General features: G+C 36.5%; 6 protein-coding genes across 6 annotated transcripts; 3 read left to right on the top strand and 3 right to left on the bottom strand.

The window, feature by feature from the left end:
- Positions 1-1,607: 1,607 nt before the first annotated feature.
- LOC6572667 lies at positions 1,608-10,147 on the bottom strand. The gene is made up of 4 exons (XM_044007332.1): positions 9,691-10,147; positions 7,601-8,151; positions 5,417-5,660; positions 1,608-2,091 (listed from the first exon to the last, which is right to left on the bottom strand). Exons 1-4 carry the CDS (start codon positions 10,097-10,099, stop codon positions 1,679-1,681), a joined length of 1,617 nt encoding a protein of 538 aa, XP_043863267.1. The 5' UTR covers positions 10,100-10,147; the 3' UTR covers positions 1,608-1,678.
- LOC6572674 (histone H4) lies at positions 2,761-3,176 on the top strand. Its single transcript, XM_001998744.4, has one exon. The coding sequence runs from the start codon at positions 2,810-2,812 to the stop codon at positions 3,119-3,121; it is 312 nt and encodes a 103-aa protein (XP_001998780.1). The 5' UTR covers positions 2,761-2,809; the 3' UTR covers positions 3,122-3,176.
- Positions 5,317-5,771, bottom strand: LOC6572675 (histone H2A). The gene has a single exon (XM_001998745.4). The coding sequence runs from the start codon at positions 5,730-5,732 to the stop codon at positions 5,358-5,360; it is 375 nt and encodes a 124-aa protein (XP_001998781.1). The 5' UTR covers positions 5,733-5,771; the 3' UTR covers positions 5,317-5,357.
- LOC6572676 (histone H2B) lies at positions 5,917-6,417 on the top strand. The gene has a single exon (XM_001998746.4). It carries the CDS (start codon positions 5,981-5,983, stop codon positions 6,350-6,352), a length of 372 nt encoding a protein of 123 aa, XP_001998782.1. The 5' UTR covers positions 5,917-5,980; the 3' UTR covers positions 6,353-6,417.
- Positions 7,349-8,219, bottom strand: LOC122756847 (histone H1-like). Its single transcript, XM_044007533.1, has one exon. It carries the CDS (start codon positions 8,165-8,167, stop codon positions 7,418-7,420), a length of 750 nt encoding a protein of 249 aa, XP_043863468.1. The 5' UTR covers positions 8,168-8,219; the 3' UTR covers positions 7,349-7,417.
- Positions 10,148-10,367: 220 nt separating the features above from the next.
- LOC122756848 (histone H4) lies at positions 10,368-10,783 on the top strand. Its single transcript, XM_044007534.1, has one exon. It carries the CDS (start codon positions 10,417-10,419, stop codon positions 10,726-10,728), a length of 312 nt encoding a protein of 103 aa, XP_043863469.1. The 5' UTR covers positions 10,368-10,416; the 3' UTR covers positions 10,729-10,783.
- The last annotated feature ends 1,340 nt before the right edge of the window (positions 10,784-12,123 follow it).

Genomic DNA, 12,123 nt, shown 5'->3' with positions numbered 1-12,123 from the left:
TGGACTTGCATTTTTTAAGTAATTCACTTATGCAATCCAGCTTAATACAATCTTGCATAGGGTCAATGCATTTTTTAAAGCAGTTCACACGCTTTGATTATTGAGCTTGAATTATCTGTCAAAATTGCCGTTATCTTATTCCCCATTACTTTGTCTTTAATTTATTAATTAATTTATGTTTCTGTTTGACAAATAAATTTGTCATTATGACATTAGAAAGGGTAATCCACGAGGGTAATTTGTAACGACGATCGCGTAGTTTTATAATGTCGCGAAACTCGGAATCCTCAAACTCACCCTTCCTCCGTCACCAACACCAACGAAAATTTACCTAGAAATAAATACTTATTTTCATACTTTAATTGCCTCTAACATACATATTGGGAATTCTCTAGTGACGAATGTGACATTCGTACGTATGTTTAAAAAAAAAAAAAAAAAAAAAAAAACGTTATTCGGTTTTTAAATGAAATAAATATAATGAGTAGTTCTTTTTAAGTTTTAATCAGGGTCGAATGCAAAAGTTTACAATTACCATTTTATTGACTTGTATTTTTAAACATTTTAAATTAGATATCCAAACTAAATATGTATTAGATTGTATTCTCAAATGTTTGAAAAATTCATAAAACAAATTTTTGCTTACTTTTATATAATTTCATGATTTTTTATTGCCCCTTAAAGTCTAACTTTGTATGAATGCAAAATAAGTTATCTTGGAAAAATTATAATAATGTTTATATATCAATTTGAAAGATAATAATTCATTAATTTGTTTATTAAATACAACTATCAATATGAACAATCCCTATAGATTTATAAATAACATTTGATTTCAACTAAAACATTTGCCGTTAAAAACAGTCATGCTTTTGAGCCAACGCAATACAAAAATCATTCGTAAAAATAAAATCTAATAATAAAAACGTTTATATATCAATTTAAAAGATAATAATTCATTAATTTGTTAATAAAATACAACTATTAATATGAAGAAACCCTATAGATTTATTCATTAAATATGATTTCATTTCGTTAAAAACACTCATGCTTCTAAGCCAGCGTAATAAAAAAATATTTCAGAATTATGAAATCTTCCCTGTAACATTAAAAATATTTTAATAAATATAAATTACAAAATTAGAATGAAAATTTTGTTATTATTTTCATTACTTCAAACATATAATTATTTCATACCATCAAATTCAAAATCACATTTCAGATACACTTATCTTGCGCAAAGAAATACATCAGTGTTAAAATATTACTTTATCTTGTAACACAAGGCACAAACTATACAAAATATATAAAAACTAATATAGTTTACTTTTTACTTGTATATAAAAATGTTTTAAGGACACATAATCAGAAATATGTCATATTTGAATTGAAAAGCAATTGGCTTACCACTGTAACACTAAACGCCTTATAAAAATGCAATTTTTGAAAATCAAATAAAGCTATATTGTGCTTGTGCTATTTAAAAACAAAAGACTTTCTTTATATTACATTTTATATCTATGATCGATCGATTTATTTTTGAGATCAACTGAAATCGAAAAATTGAAAAAGTTGAAGCGAAAATAGAAATCTCCTTGTTAGAAATATTGTGGTCCTGAAAAGGACCGATTTGTTGGATGTTGCTTGTAATATCTACAAAAGAGAATAGCGAAGCAATTTAAGCGCGCTCGCCACGGATACGTCTGGCCAGTTGAATGTCCTTGGGCATGATCGTGACGCGTTTGGCATGAATGGCGCACAAATTTGTATCTTCGAATAGGCCAACCAAGTAGGCTTCGCTAGCTTCCTGCAGAGCCATTACAGCTGAGCTTTGGAAACGAAGGTCAGTCTTGAAATCCTGAGCGATTTCACGGACTAAACGCTGGAACGGCAACTTGCGTATAAGCAATTCTGTGCTCTTCTGGTAACGACGAATTTCACGCAGAGCAACTGTACCAGGGCGATAGCGATGAGGTTTTTTCACACCGCCAGTAGCTGGCGCACTTTTACGTGCTGCCTTAGTAGCCAACTGCTTACGAGGAGCCTTGCCTCCAGTAGACTTCCGAGCGGTCTGCTTTGTACGAGCCATTTTTCACAATTCAACCTTACACTAGACTTGGGTAGCTCATGAGTGAGTGAGCTAAAATGAATGGCTCACTGAACTGAGGCAGTGAGCCAGTTCCTTCTATATGGCTCATTTTGGCTCACTAGCTCATTTTGGTTGACTAGCGCATTTTTACTCACTCGCTCATTATATTCCCAATGAAGGGAGCTAAAATAATATATATTTTATTAAAAGTTTGTTCTGTTAGTTTTAAGAAACAAATTTTAAATGTCGTTTTTTTTAGTTTAAATGTAACGTATTTTGACAGTTTTTTTCTTTCAAGTTGCTTGCTCACGGGCAATCAGCAGGTGAGCCAGTGAGCCATATGAGTGAGTTGGCTCACTTCACAAAAAAGAGCGAGTGAGCCGGTTCACCTCAATGAGCTGCTTTTACCCAAGTATACCTTACACTGACACAATTTTAAACACAATGATCGGTCGAAGTCATTGCGCATTGCTTATATAGCAAACTGGTGGTGCGTTAGAAAGAGATCGACATATTCGTGATCGACAAATAGTGATCGTGTTACTCTACTCGGCTGTTGTAAATGTTGCAAGGGTAGTGTGTGAGCGGGATGCAAGCATTATGTGCTCTCTCAAGTTTTCGGATATTTCGGTATAAATAGCAGTGGGCCTGGTCGTAGGCATTATAGTATTTCTGACATTCGTGAAGTGCGTATATATATATATACATAAAAAGTGAAAAATGACTGGTCGTGGTAAAGGTGGCAAAGGCTTGGGTAAAGGAGGTGCAAAGCGTCATCGCAAAGTGTTGCGTGATAATATCCAGGGTATCACGAAGCCAGCTATCCGTCGTTTAGCTCGTCGTGGTGGCGTGAAGCGAATCTCTGGACTAATCTATGAAGAAACCCGTGGCGTTCTCAAGGTCTTTTTGGAAAATGTTATTCGCGATGCTGTCACATATACCGAACATGCCAAGAGGAAGACAGTCACAGCCATGGATGTTGTCTATGCATTGAAGAGGCAAGGTCGTACACTGTACGGTTTTGGCGGTTAAGAAAAAACGAGTATAACAAGCAACTTATTTTCACAACAATCGGTCCTTTTCAGGACCACCAAAATATTAAAAGAGCTTAAAAATGCGAAATTCAATTATAATTGTCCTTAATATAGACCCGTTATAAAAGTTGTCTAGCTGCGAAATAAATGAGAACAGACGAACGATGACCAGCAACCAACTTTTGAGCATGAATGATTATAAATGAGACTGTACTGTACTGTAAATGACTGTACAGTGACGGTAGTCACACATGTGACATGTCTGCATATTTTGAATTGCTCACTTATTACTTATTAAATTATATTTTTATTTTGTTGCAGAGCTAGAAAGCTGAAATTTGGTTTGTAGGTCCGCGTCGACCACCCAAGATCACGAGCTATGGCGGATATTTTTCCGCCCATTGAGGGCGTGGCAAATCGGACAAAACTTTATCTCCTAAAGTTATAAACCTAGAATGCTGAAATTTGGCACGTAAGCTGATGTTTTAATTCTATAAAGATGGGTGAAAAAATTATATATCTACGCCTACTAGGGGCTTGAAGATATAGTGATTTTTCGAATTCGGCTAGAGACCTGAAATTTGGTATATATACGCGGGTTGACCACCCAAGTCCAACGAGCTATGGTAGATATATCTCCGCCCATTGGGGGCGTGGCAAACCGCAAAAAGTTTATATCTCCTACAGTTTAAGAGCTAGAAGCTTTAAATTTTGATAGTTGAGTTGAGATAGTTGAGGAGGCTACCAGTACTCCAGTACTCCTCTATCGATGCCCCAAAAATAATTTTTAAGCTTCTTTGGGGGCGTGGCATATCGAAAAATACCCTGTAATGTTAACATTTTTTGAGCGTAAGAATTCAAATTTTGCATTTAGGTTACCGGTTGCTCGTTCTAAGAACTGGCCAAATATGAGGAGTCTACGGCCACTAGGGGCGTCGCAATCGGCATTTATTGTGCCCATATTGCGGCATTTATATGCGTCAGCCATCTATTTATGTATTTGTTCACATAAATAGGCTTAATAGGCATTGATAGCACGGAAGGAAACATTTTTATAAAATTGATAAAATATAAAAAAACTAAAATAACAAACAAATTTGCAATTTACAAAAACGAGTTTTCCGCGGGATTTGAACTCGCACCCAAGCCGAATAGCATGTTCATGTCAAAATATCTAAAATAAAGATGGCCGGCGCTTCTGCCTACAGCACCACCGCATCGTTTTAAAAAACAATAATTAAAACGAAATCACATTATTGTTATGACGCCACATAGCAAAATAAAGCCAGTGTAGCAGCTGGAAATTCAAAAACAATGCAAAGACAAATCAATCGCTGCGAGATTCTTAGAATATGCTAGAGCACGCATTTATGTGTGCATACATACACACATACACATGAGCGCGTGTATAAGGCTGGAATACTTGATGCTATGCGAGCAGACTTATATACATATATACATACATATGTATGTACTTGCGTATATGTATTTGAGGGCTGTTTAAGAAGAAACAAATTTAAACTTATAAAATTATTCGACTAAGAAAAAGAAAAGTATTAAGTGCCATTTATTCAAGCTCGCACCTTCCCAACAAAATAATTATTTTATAAAAAACGAAATATGTATGAAAAAAAAAAAATAATAATAATAATAATAATAGCATCGAAGAGGTTTTGAACCTCCCCTACTATAACATAATTTGCGTCGCCCTTAGCACCCGCGCCACTATTTTGCTTCATCAGACAGTTACTAAAATAGAATAGCATAATAAGAGAGCGTCATCAGACAAAACTACAGTAACGGCTAGAAAGTCCAGAAATCAATCGAAATTCTAAGAATGTGAGAAAAGGCGCGCTCCTGTCTGTACGCATAGAATAGACGATGAGTGTGTGCACATGTATAGGAAAATCGCGCTGATCTGCTGCTAGCTTGAAGCCAGTATCCAATATATGGATATAAATATATATTATTAATTCAAAATTGTATGTAATTTTAATGCAATGATGCAATGATGCAATGATCATAGCAATAGCTATCGATGATTTTCCAATTTTAATGGGATCATGCCCTGTTTCTGGTTGACAGCGTTTGGGCTGTGAATGAGTCTTCTGCAATCGGTATCGCCCCCGACTTGTTCTTATTTTTGTAGACTAATATATGAAAAATCGCATCTCTTTTGTACTTTTGGTCGTCCTGAAAAGGACGTTTGGTTTCCATGTGCACTAATTCGTAATTTAAGCCTTCTTTTCGGTCTTCTTGGGCAACAGAACTGCTTGGATGTTAGGCAACACACCGCCCTGGGCAATAGTGACGCCCGAAAGGAGTTTATTCAACTCTTCATCGTTGCGGATGGCCAATTGCAGATGGCGAGGGATAATTCTGGTTTTCTTGTTGTCGCGGGCTGCATTACCAGCCAACTCCAAAACTTCAGCGGCCAAATATTCCATAACAGCCGCCAAGTAAACTGGAGCACCGGCACCAACACGCTCGGCATAGTTGCCCTTGCGAAGAAGCCGATGAATACGACCAACGGGAAACTGCAGGCCAGCGCGGTTTGAGCGCGACTTTGCCTTTCCCTTCACTTTTCCACCTTTACCGCGACCAGACATTATATTCCTTTTATTCTTCTTACACTTTTTCACTCAACAAACAAGAATCGAATGCCCAAAACCCGAACAATGTCAACTTATACTTTTTTACCTACCTACTTTTTCAGCTAAAGAGGGTGAGTTGTGCTGTGCGCAAACATGAAAACGTTGTTCGAAAAATCTTACAAACGTTAACCAAGTTCTATATTTCTGTCAAACATTTGGGAAGTGAGTAAAAGTGAACTTGAGTGAATAATACAATAATAGTAATGCCGCCTAAAACAAGTGGAAAGGCAGCCAAAAAGGCTGGTAAGGCCCAGAAGAATATTACCAAGAATGATAAGAAGAAGAAGCGCAAGAGGAAGGAAAGTTATGCCATCTATATTTACAAAGTGCTAAAGCAGGTCCATCCTGACACTGGAATCTCGTCGAAAGCAATGAGCATCATGAACAGCTTCGTGAACGACATTTTTGAGCGTATTGCTGCTGAGGCCTCTCGTTTGGCACACTACAACAAACGTTCAACGATTACCAGTCGGGAAATCCAAACTGCAGTCCGTCTTCTGTTGCCCGGAGAGTTGGCCAAGCACGCTGTCAGTGAAGGAACAAAGGCAGTAACCAAGTACACTAGCTCCAAGTAAATCTTACCTCGGTGTATGCAGAACATTTAAAAGAAGAAGCAAAAGGCCCTTTTCAGGGCCACAAATCGTTTTTTCAAAGAATATTAAATATTTCAATGAATGTACCAAATGTACCAAATGTACCAAAAATGCCCAACAAGAACGTACAACTATCAAATCTAACTCTCTTTCTGAGTGAAGAGCAATATTCTTATCAGAAAAAAATTTTTGTTTGTCTTTTTATACCCTGAGCCCATTTTCAATGGGAAATCAGGGTATAATGGTTTTGTTGATATGTATGTAACAGGCAGAAGGAGGCGTGGCAGACCCACAAAGTATATATATTCTTGATCAGGGCGACGAGTTGAGTCGATTTGGCCCGGTCCGTCCGTCCGTCTGTCCGTATGTTTGAACGCGTCGATTTCAGAACATAGAAGAGCTAGAGACTTCAATTTTTGTTTAATGTTCGTATTTACAGCGCGGATATCAAGTTTATTACTAACAATCAATAACTCATCCCGTTCTTTTTATCGATAAAAAAAACCTTATCGAAAATCAGTTATTAAATTATATCTCCTACATCTTTAAAGATAGTCTCCAATTTTTAAATGTATACTTGTATGCATTTTGTACAACTTCTGTTTTTGATAAAGTTTACCCCCCACCCCCTCACCCACTTTTTTGTAAAAGGCGTATTTCAAATACTAGAGACTTGTACTTTGGTAAGTGCACGCATTGCATTGATGCACGATCTCAAAGTTTCATGAAGATCGTTCTCATAGTAAGCGCACACTGCAGCCCATGAGTGTTGCTTGTATATATATATATATATATATATATATATATATATATAATTATTGCTCCAAGGGTTCAGGTGATCTCGTAGTCGAGCAGTCTCGACTAGAGCTTTCTTACTTGTTTTACCTTACGATCTTTAAATTGGCGCTCTCCTTTTTCATTGGCTTATACATACGCTTATGAAAGTATTTTTTCTCTAAGAAATATGTAATAGTAGTCCTGAAAAGGACTTTGATTAATTGCGAATTTCATAGTTTTGAAATTCGGCCGAGTAATTCCGAAGTGAAATTACTTCTTTGTTGCGGACGTAGCTTTTGCTTTTGGCTTCTTAGCAGCTGCTTTTTTCGGTGATGCTGCCGAGACAACCTTTTTAGGCTTAGCACTTGTAGTTTTAGGTTTCGGTGTTTTTGGCTTTGCTGCGCTCGACTTTGCCGCCTTTGCTGTTGTGGGCTTTGCTTTAATGGTTCCTACTTTCTTTGCATCTTTGGCCTTCGCTTTGTCTGCTTTCTTTTTGTCGGTACTCTTTTTGGTCACCACAGCCTTTGATAACTTCTTATCAGCAGCGCCCTTAACTTTTTTGGTGGCAGATATACTCTTCTTTTTGGCTGCTGCCGATGCAGTTACCTTCTTAGATTTCTTCTCTATAGAGGATGCCTTTGGCTTGGGCTCCTTTTTAGAAGATGCAGACAGCTTAAATGAACCAGATGCACCCTTCCCTTTTGTTTGGATCAACTTTCCACTCGCAACCGAATTCTTCAGGTACTTCTTAATGAATGGAGCCAGCTTCTGGGCATCGCACTTGTAAGTGGCACTGATATATTTCTTAATAGCCAAGAGGGATGAGCCTCCACGTTCCTTTAGATTTTTTATCGATGCATCCACCATCTGCTGAGTTGGTGGGTGTGTTGGAGGGACCGCTGCTTTCTTTGCCTTAGATACGGATGCAGATGCTGGCTTTTTAGCAGCCACCTTCTTCTCAGCCGAGGCTGTTTGGGGAGTCACGGGGGACGCGGATACTGCAACTGCGGAATCAGACATTTTGTATTATTCACTTTATAACAAACGAAACGAAACGTTTTATTTTTTGTTAATTGGAAAATATCATGAATTTTGGTCACCCGTTTGAATGAGAATCGAGGAGGAAGGCCGAACGAGAAAGTTTGTGCCATTGAATGTACGATACGCAAAAGTTTACAATTACCATTTTATTGACTTGTATTTTTAAACATTTTAAATTAGATATCCAAACTAAATATGTATTAGATTGTATTCTCAAATGTTTGAAAAATTCATAAAACAAATTTTTGCTTACTTTTATATAATTTCATGATTTTTTATTGCCCCTCAAAGTCTAACTTTGTATGAATGCAAAATAAGTTATCTTGGAAAACTTATGGTTTTAATTAGATAATAATAAAAATGTTTATATATCAATTTGAAAGATAATAGTTCATTAATTTGTTTATTAAATACAACTATCAATATGAACAATCCCTATAGATTTATAAATAACATTTGATTTCAACTAAACCATTTGCCGTAAAAAACAGTCATGCTTTTGAGCCAACGCAATACAAAAATCATTCGTAAAAATAAAATCTAATAATAAAAATGTTTATATATCAATTTAAAAGATAATAATTCATTAATTTGTTAATAAAAATACAACTATTAATATGAACAATCCCTATAGTTTCAAAAATAACATTTGATTTCAACTAAACCATTTGCCGTTAAAAACAGTCATGCTTTTGAGCCAACGCAATACAAAAATCATTCGTAAAAATAAAATCTAATAATAAAAATTGTTATATATCAATTTAAAAGATAATAATTCATTAATTTGTTAATAAAATACAACTATTAATATGAAGAAACCCTATAGATTTATACATTAAATATGATTTCATTTCGTTAAAAACACTCATGCTTCTAAGCCAGCGTAATAAAAAAATATTTCAGAATTATGAATTCTTCCCTTTAACATTAAAAATATTTTAATAAATATAAATTACAAAATTAGAATGAAAATTTTATGTTATTATTTTCTTTACTTCAAACATATAATCATTTCATACCATCATATTCAAAATCACATTTCAGATACACTTATCTTGCGCAAAGAAATACATCAGTGTTAAAATATTACTTTATCTTGTAACACAAGGCACAAACTATACAAAATATATAAAAACTAATATAGTTTACTTTTTACTTGTATATAAAAATGTTTTAAGGACACATAATCAGAAATATGTCATATTTGAATTGAAAAGCAATTGGCTTACCACTGTAACACTAAACGCCTTATAAAAATGCAATTTTTGAAAATCAAATAAAGCTATATTGTGCTTGTGCTATTTAAAAACAAAAGACTTTCTTTATATTACATTTTATATCTATGATCGATCGATTTATTTTTGAGATCAACTGAAATCGAAAAATTGAAAAAGTTGAAGCGAAAATAGAAATCTCCTTGTTAGAAATATTGTGGTCCTGAAAAGGACCGATTTGTTGGATGTTGCTTGTAATATCTACAAAAGAGAATAGCGAAGCAATTTAAGCGCGCTCGCCACGGATACGTCTGGCCAGTTGAATGTCCTTGGGCATGATCGTGACGCGTTTGGCATGAATGGCGCACAAATTTGTATCTTCGAATAGGCCAACCAAGTAGGCTTCGCTAGCTTCCTGCAGAGCCATTACAGCTGAGCTTTGGAAACGAAGGTCAGTCTTGAAATCCTGAGCGATTTCACGGACTAAACGCTGGAACGGCAACTTGCGTATAAGCAATTCTGTGCTCTTCTGGTAACGACGAATTTCACGCAGAGCAACTGTACCAGGGCGATAGCGATGAGGTTTTTTCACACCGCCAGTAGCTGGCGCACTTTTACGTGCTGCCTTAGTAGCCAACTGCTTACGAGGAGCCTTGCCTCCAGTAGACTTCCGAGCGGTCTGCTTTGTACGAGCCATTTTTCACAATTCAACCTTACACTGACACAATTTTAAACACAATGATCGGTCGAAGTCATTGCGCATTGCTTATATAGCAAACTGGTGGTGCGTTAGAAAGAGATCGACATATTCGTGATCGACAAATAGTGATCGTGTTACTCTACTCGGCTGTTGTAAATGTTGCAAGGGTAGTGTGTGAGCGGGATGCAAGCATTATGTGCTCTCTCAAGTTTTCGGATATTTCGGTATAAATAGCAGTGGGCCTGGTCGTAGGCATTATAGTATTTCTGACATTCGTGAAGTGCGTATATATATATATACATAAAAAGTGAAAAATGACTGGTCGTGGTAAAGGTGGCAAAGGCTTGGGTAAAGGAGGTGCAAAGCGTCATCGCAAAGTGTTGCGTGATAATATCCAGGGTATCACGAAGCCAGCTATCCGTCGTTTAGCTCGTCGTGGTGGCGTGAAGCGAATCTCTGGACTAATCTATGAAGAAACCCGTGGCGTTCTCAAGGTCTTTTTGGAAAATGTTATTCGCGATGCTGTCACATATACCGAACATGCCAAGAGGAAGACAGTCACAGCCATGGATGTTGTCTATGCATTGAAGAGGCAAGGTCGTACACTGTACGGTTTTGGCGGTTAAGAAAAAACGAGTATAACAAGCAACTTATTTTCACAACAATCGGTCCTTTTCAGGACCACCAAAATATTAAAAGAGCTTAAAAATGCGAAATTCAATTATAATTGTCCTTAATATAGACCCGTTATAAAAGTTGTCTAGCTGCGAAATAAATGAGAACAGACGAACGATGACCAGCAACCAACTTTTGAGCATGAATGATTATAAATGAGACTGTACTGTACTGTAAATGACTGTACAGTGACGGTAGTCACACATGTGACATGTCTGCATATTTTGAATTGCTCACTTATTACTTATTAAATTATATTTTTATTTTGTTGCAGAGCTAGAAAGCTGAAATTTGGTTTGTAGGTCCGCGTCGACCACCCAAGATCACGAGCTATGGCGGATATTTTTCCGCCCATTGAGGGCGTGGCAAATCGGACAAAACTTTATCTCCTAAAGTTATAAACCTAGAATGCTGAAATTTGGCACGTAAGCTGATGTTTTAATTCTATAAAGATGGGTGAAAAAATTATATATCTACGCCTACTAGGGGCTTGAAGATATAGTGATTTTTCGAATTCGGCTAGAGACCTGAAATTTGGTATATATACGCGGGTTGACCACCCAAGTCCAACGAGCTATGGTAGATATATCTCCGCCCATTGGGGGCGTGGCAAACCGCAAAAGTTTATATCTCCTACAGTTTAAGAGCTAGAAGCTTTAAATTTTGATAGTTGAGTTGAGATAGTTGAGGAGGCTACCAGTACTCCAGTACTCCTCTATCGATGCCCCAAAAATAATTTTTAAGCTTCTTTGGGGGCGTGGCATATCGAAAAATACCCTGTAATGTTAACATTTTTTGAGCGTAAGAATTCAAATTTTGCATTTAGGTTACCGGTTGCTCGTTCTAAGAACTGGCCAAATATGAGGAGTCTACGGCCACTAGGGGCGTCGCAATCGGCATTTATCCATCTATTTATGTATTTGTTCACATAAATAGGCTTAATAGGCATTGATAGCACGGAAGGAAACATTTTTATAAAATTGATAAAATATAAAAAAACTAAAATAACAAACAAATTTGCAATTTACAAAAACGAGTTTTCCGCGGGATTTGAACTCGCACCCAAGCCGAATAGCATGTTCATGTCAAAATATCTAAAATAAAGATGGCCGGCGCTTCTGCCTACAGCACCACCGCATCGTTTTAAAAAACAATAATTAAAACGAAATCACATTATTGTTATGACGCCACATAGCAAAATAAAGCCAGTGTAGCAGCTGGAAATTCAAAAACAATGCAAAGACAAATCAATCGCTGCGAGATTCTTAGAATATGCTAGAGCACGCATTTATGTGTGCATACATACACACATACACATGAGCGCGTGTATAAGGCTGGAATACTTG

This window comes from Drosophila mojavensis, unplaced genomic scaffold (assembly GCF_018153725.1).
Source record: "Drosophila mojavensis isolate 15081-1352.22 unplaced genomic scaffold, ASM1815372v1 contig_16, whole genome shotgun sequence".
Classification (NCBI taxonomy): domain Eukaryota; kingdom Metazoa; phylum Arthropoda; class Insecta; order Diptera; family Drosophilidae; genus Drosophila; species Drosophila mojavensis.
Note: the sequence above shows the minus strand (reverse complement) of the source record. Positions and strands in the feature narration are given on the sequence as shown.

Bases quoted from the DNA above. Each gene is read 5' to 3' on its own strand.
- LOC6572676 (XM_001998746.4), top strand. From the start codon at position 5,981: ATGCCGCCTAAAACAAGTGGAAAGGCAGCCAAAAAGGCTGGTAAGGCC.
- LOC6572675 (XM_001998745.4), bottom strand. From the start codon at position 5,732: ATGTCTGGTCGCGGTAAAGGTGGAAAAGTGAAGGGAAAGGCAAAGTCG.
- LOC6572667 (XM_044007332.1), bottom strand. From the start codon at position 10,099: ATGGCTCGTACAAAGCAGACCGCTCGGAAGTCTACTGGAGGCAAGGCT. The intron at 8,152-9,690 runs AAATTGCTTCGC...CTGATTCCGCAG, and splicing joins TATCCGTGGCGAGCGCGCTT to TTGCAGTATCCGCGTCCCCC. The intron at 5,661-7,600 runs GTAGGAACCATT...GCTGGCCTGCAG, and splicing joins AGGCCAAAGATGCAAAGAAA to TTTCCCGTTGGTCGTATTCA.
- LOC122756847 (XM_044007533.1), bottom strand. From the start codon at position 8,167: ATGTCTGATTCCGCAGTTGCAGTATCCGCGTCCCCCGTGACTCCCCAA.
- LOC122756848 (XM_044007534.1), top strand. From the start codon at position 10,417: ATGACTGGTCGTGGTAAAGGTGGCAAAGGCTTGGGTAAAGGAGGTGCA.
- LOC6572674 (XM_001998744.4), top strand. From the start codon at position 2,810: ATGACTGGTCGTGGTAAAGGTGGCAAAGGCTTGGGTAAAGGAGGTGCA.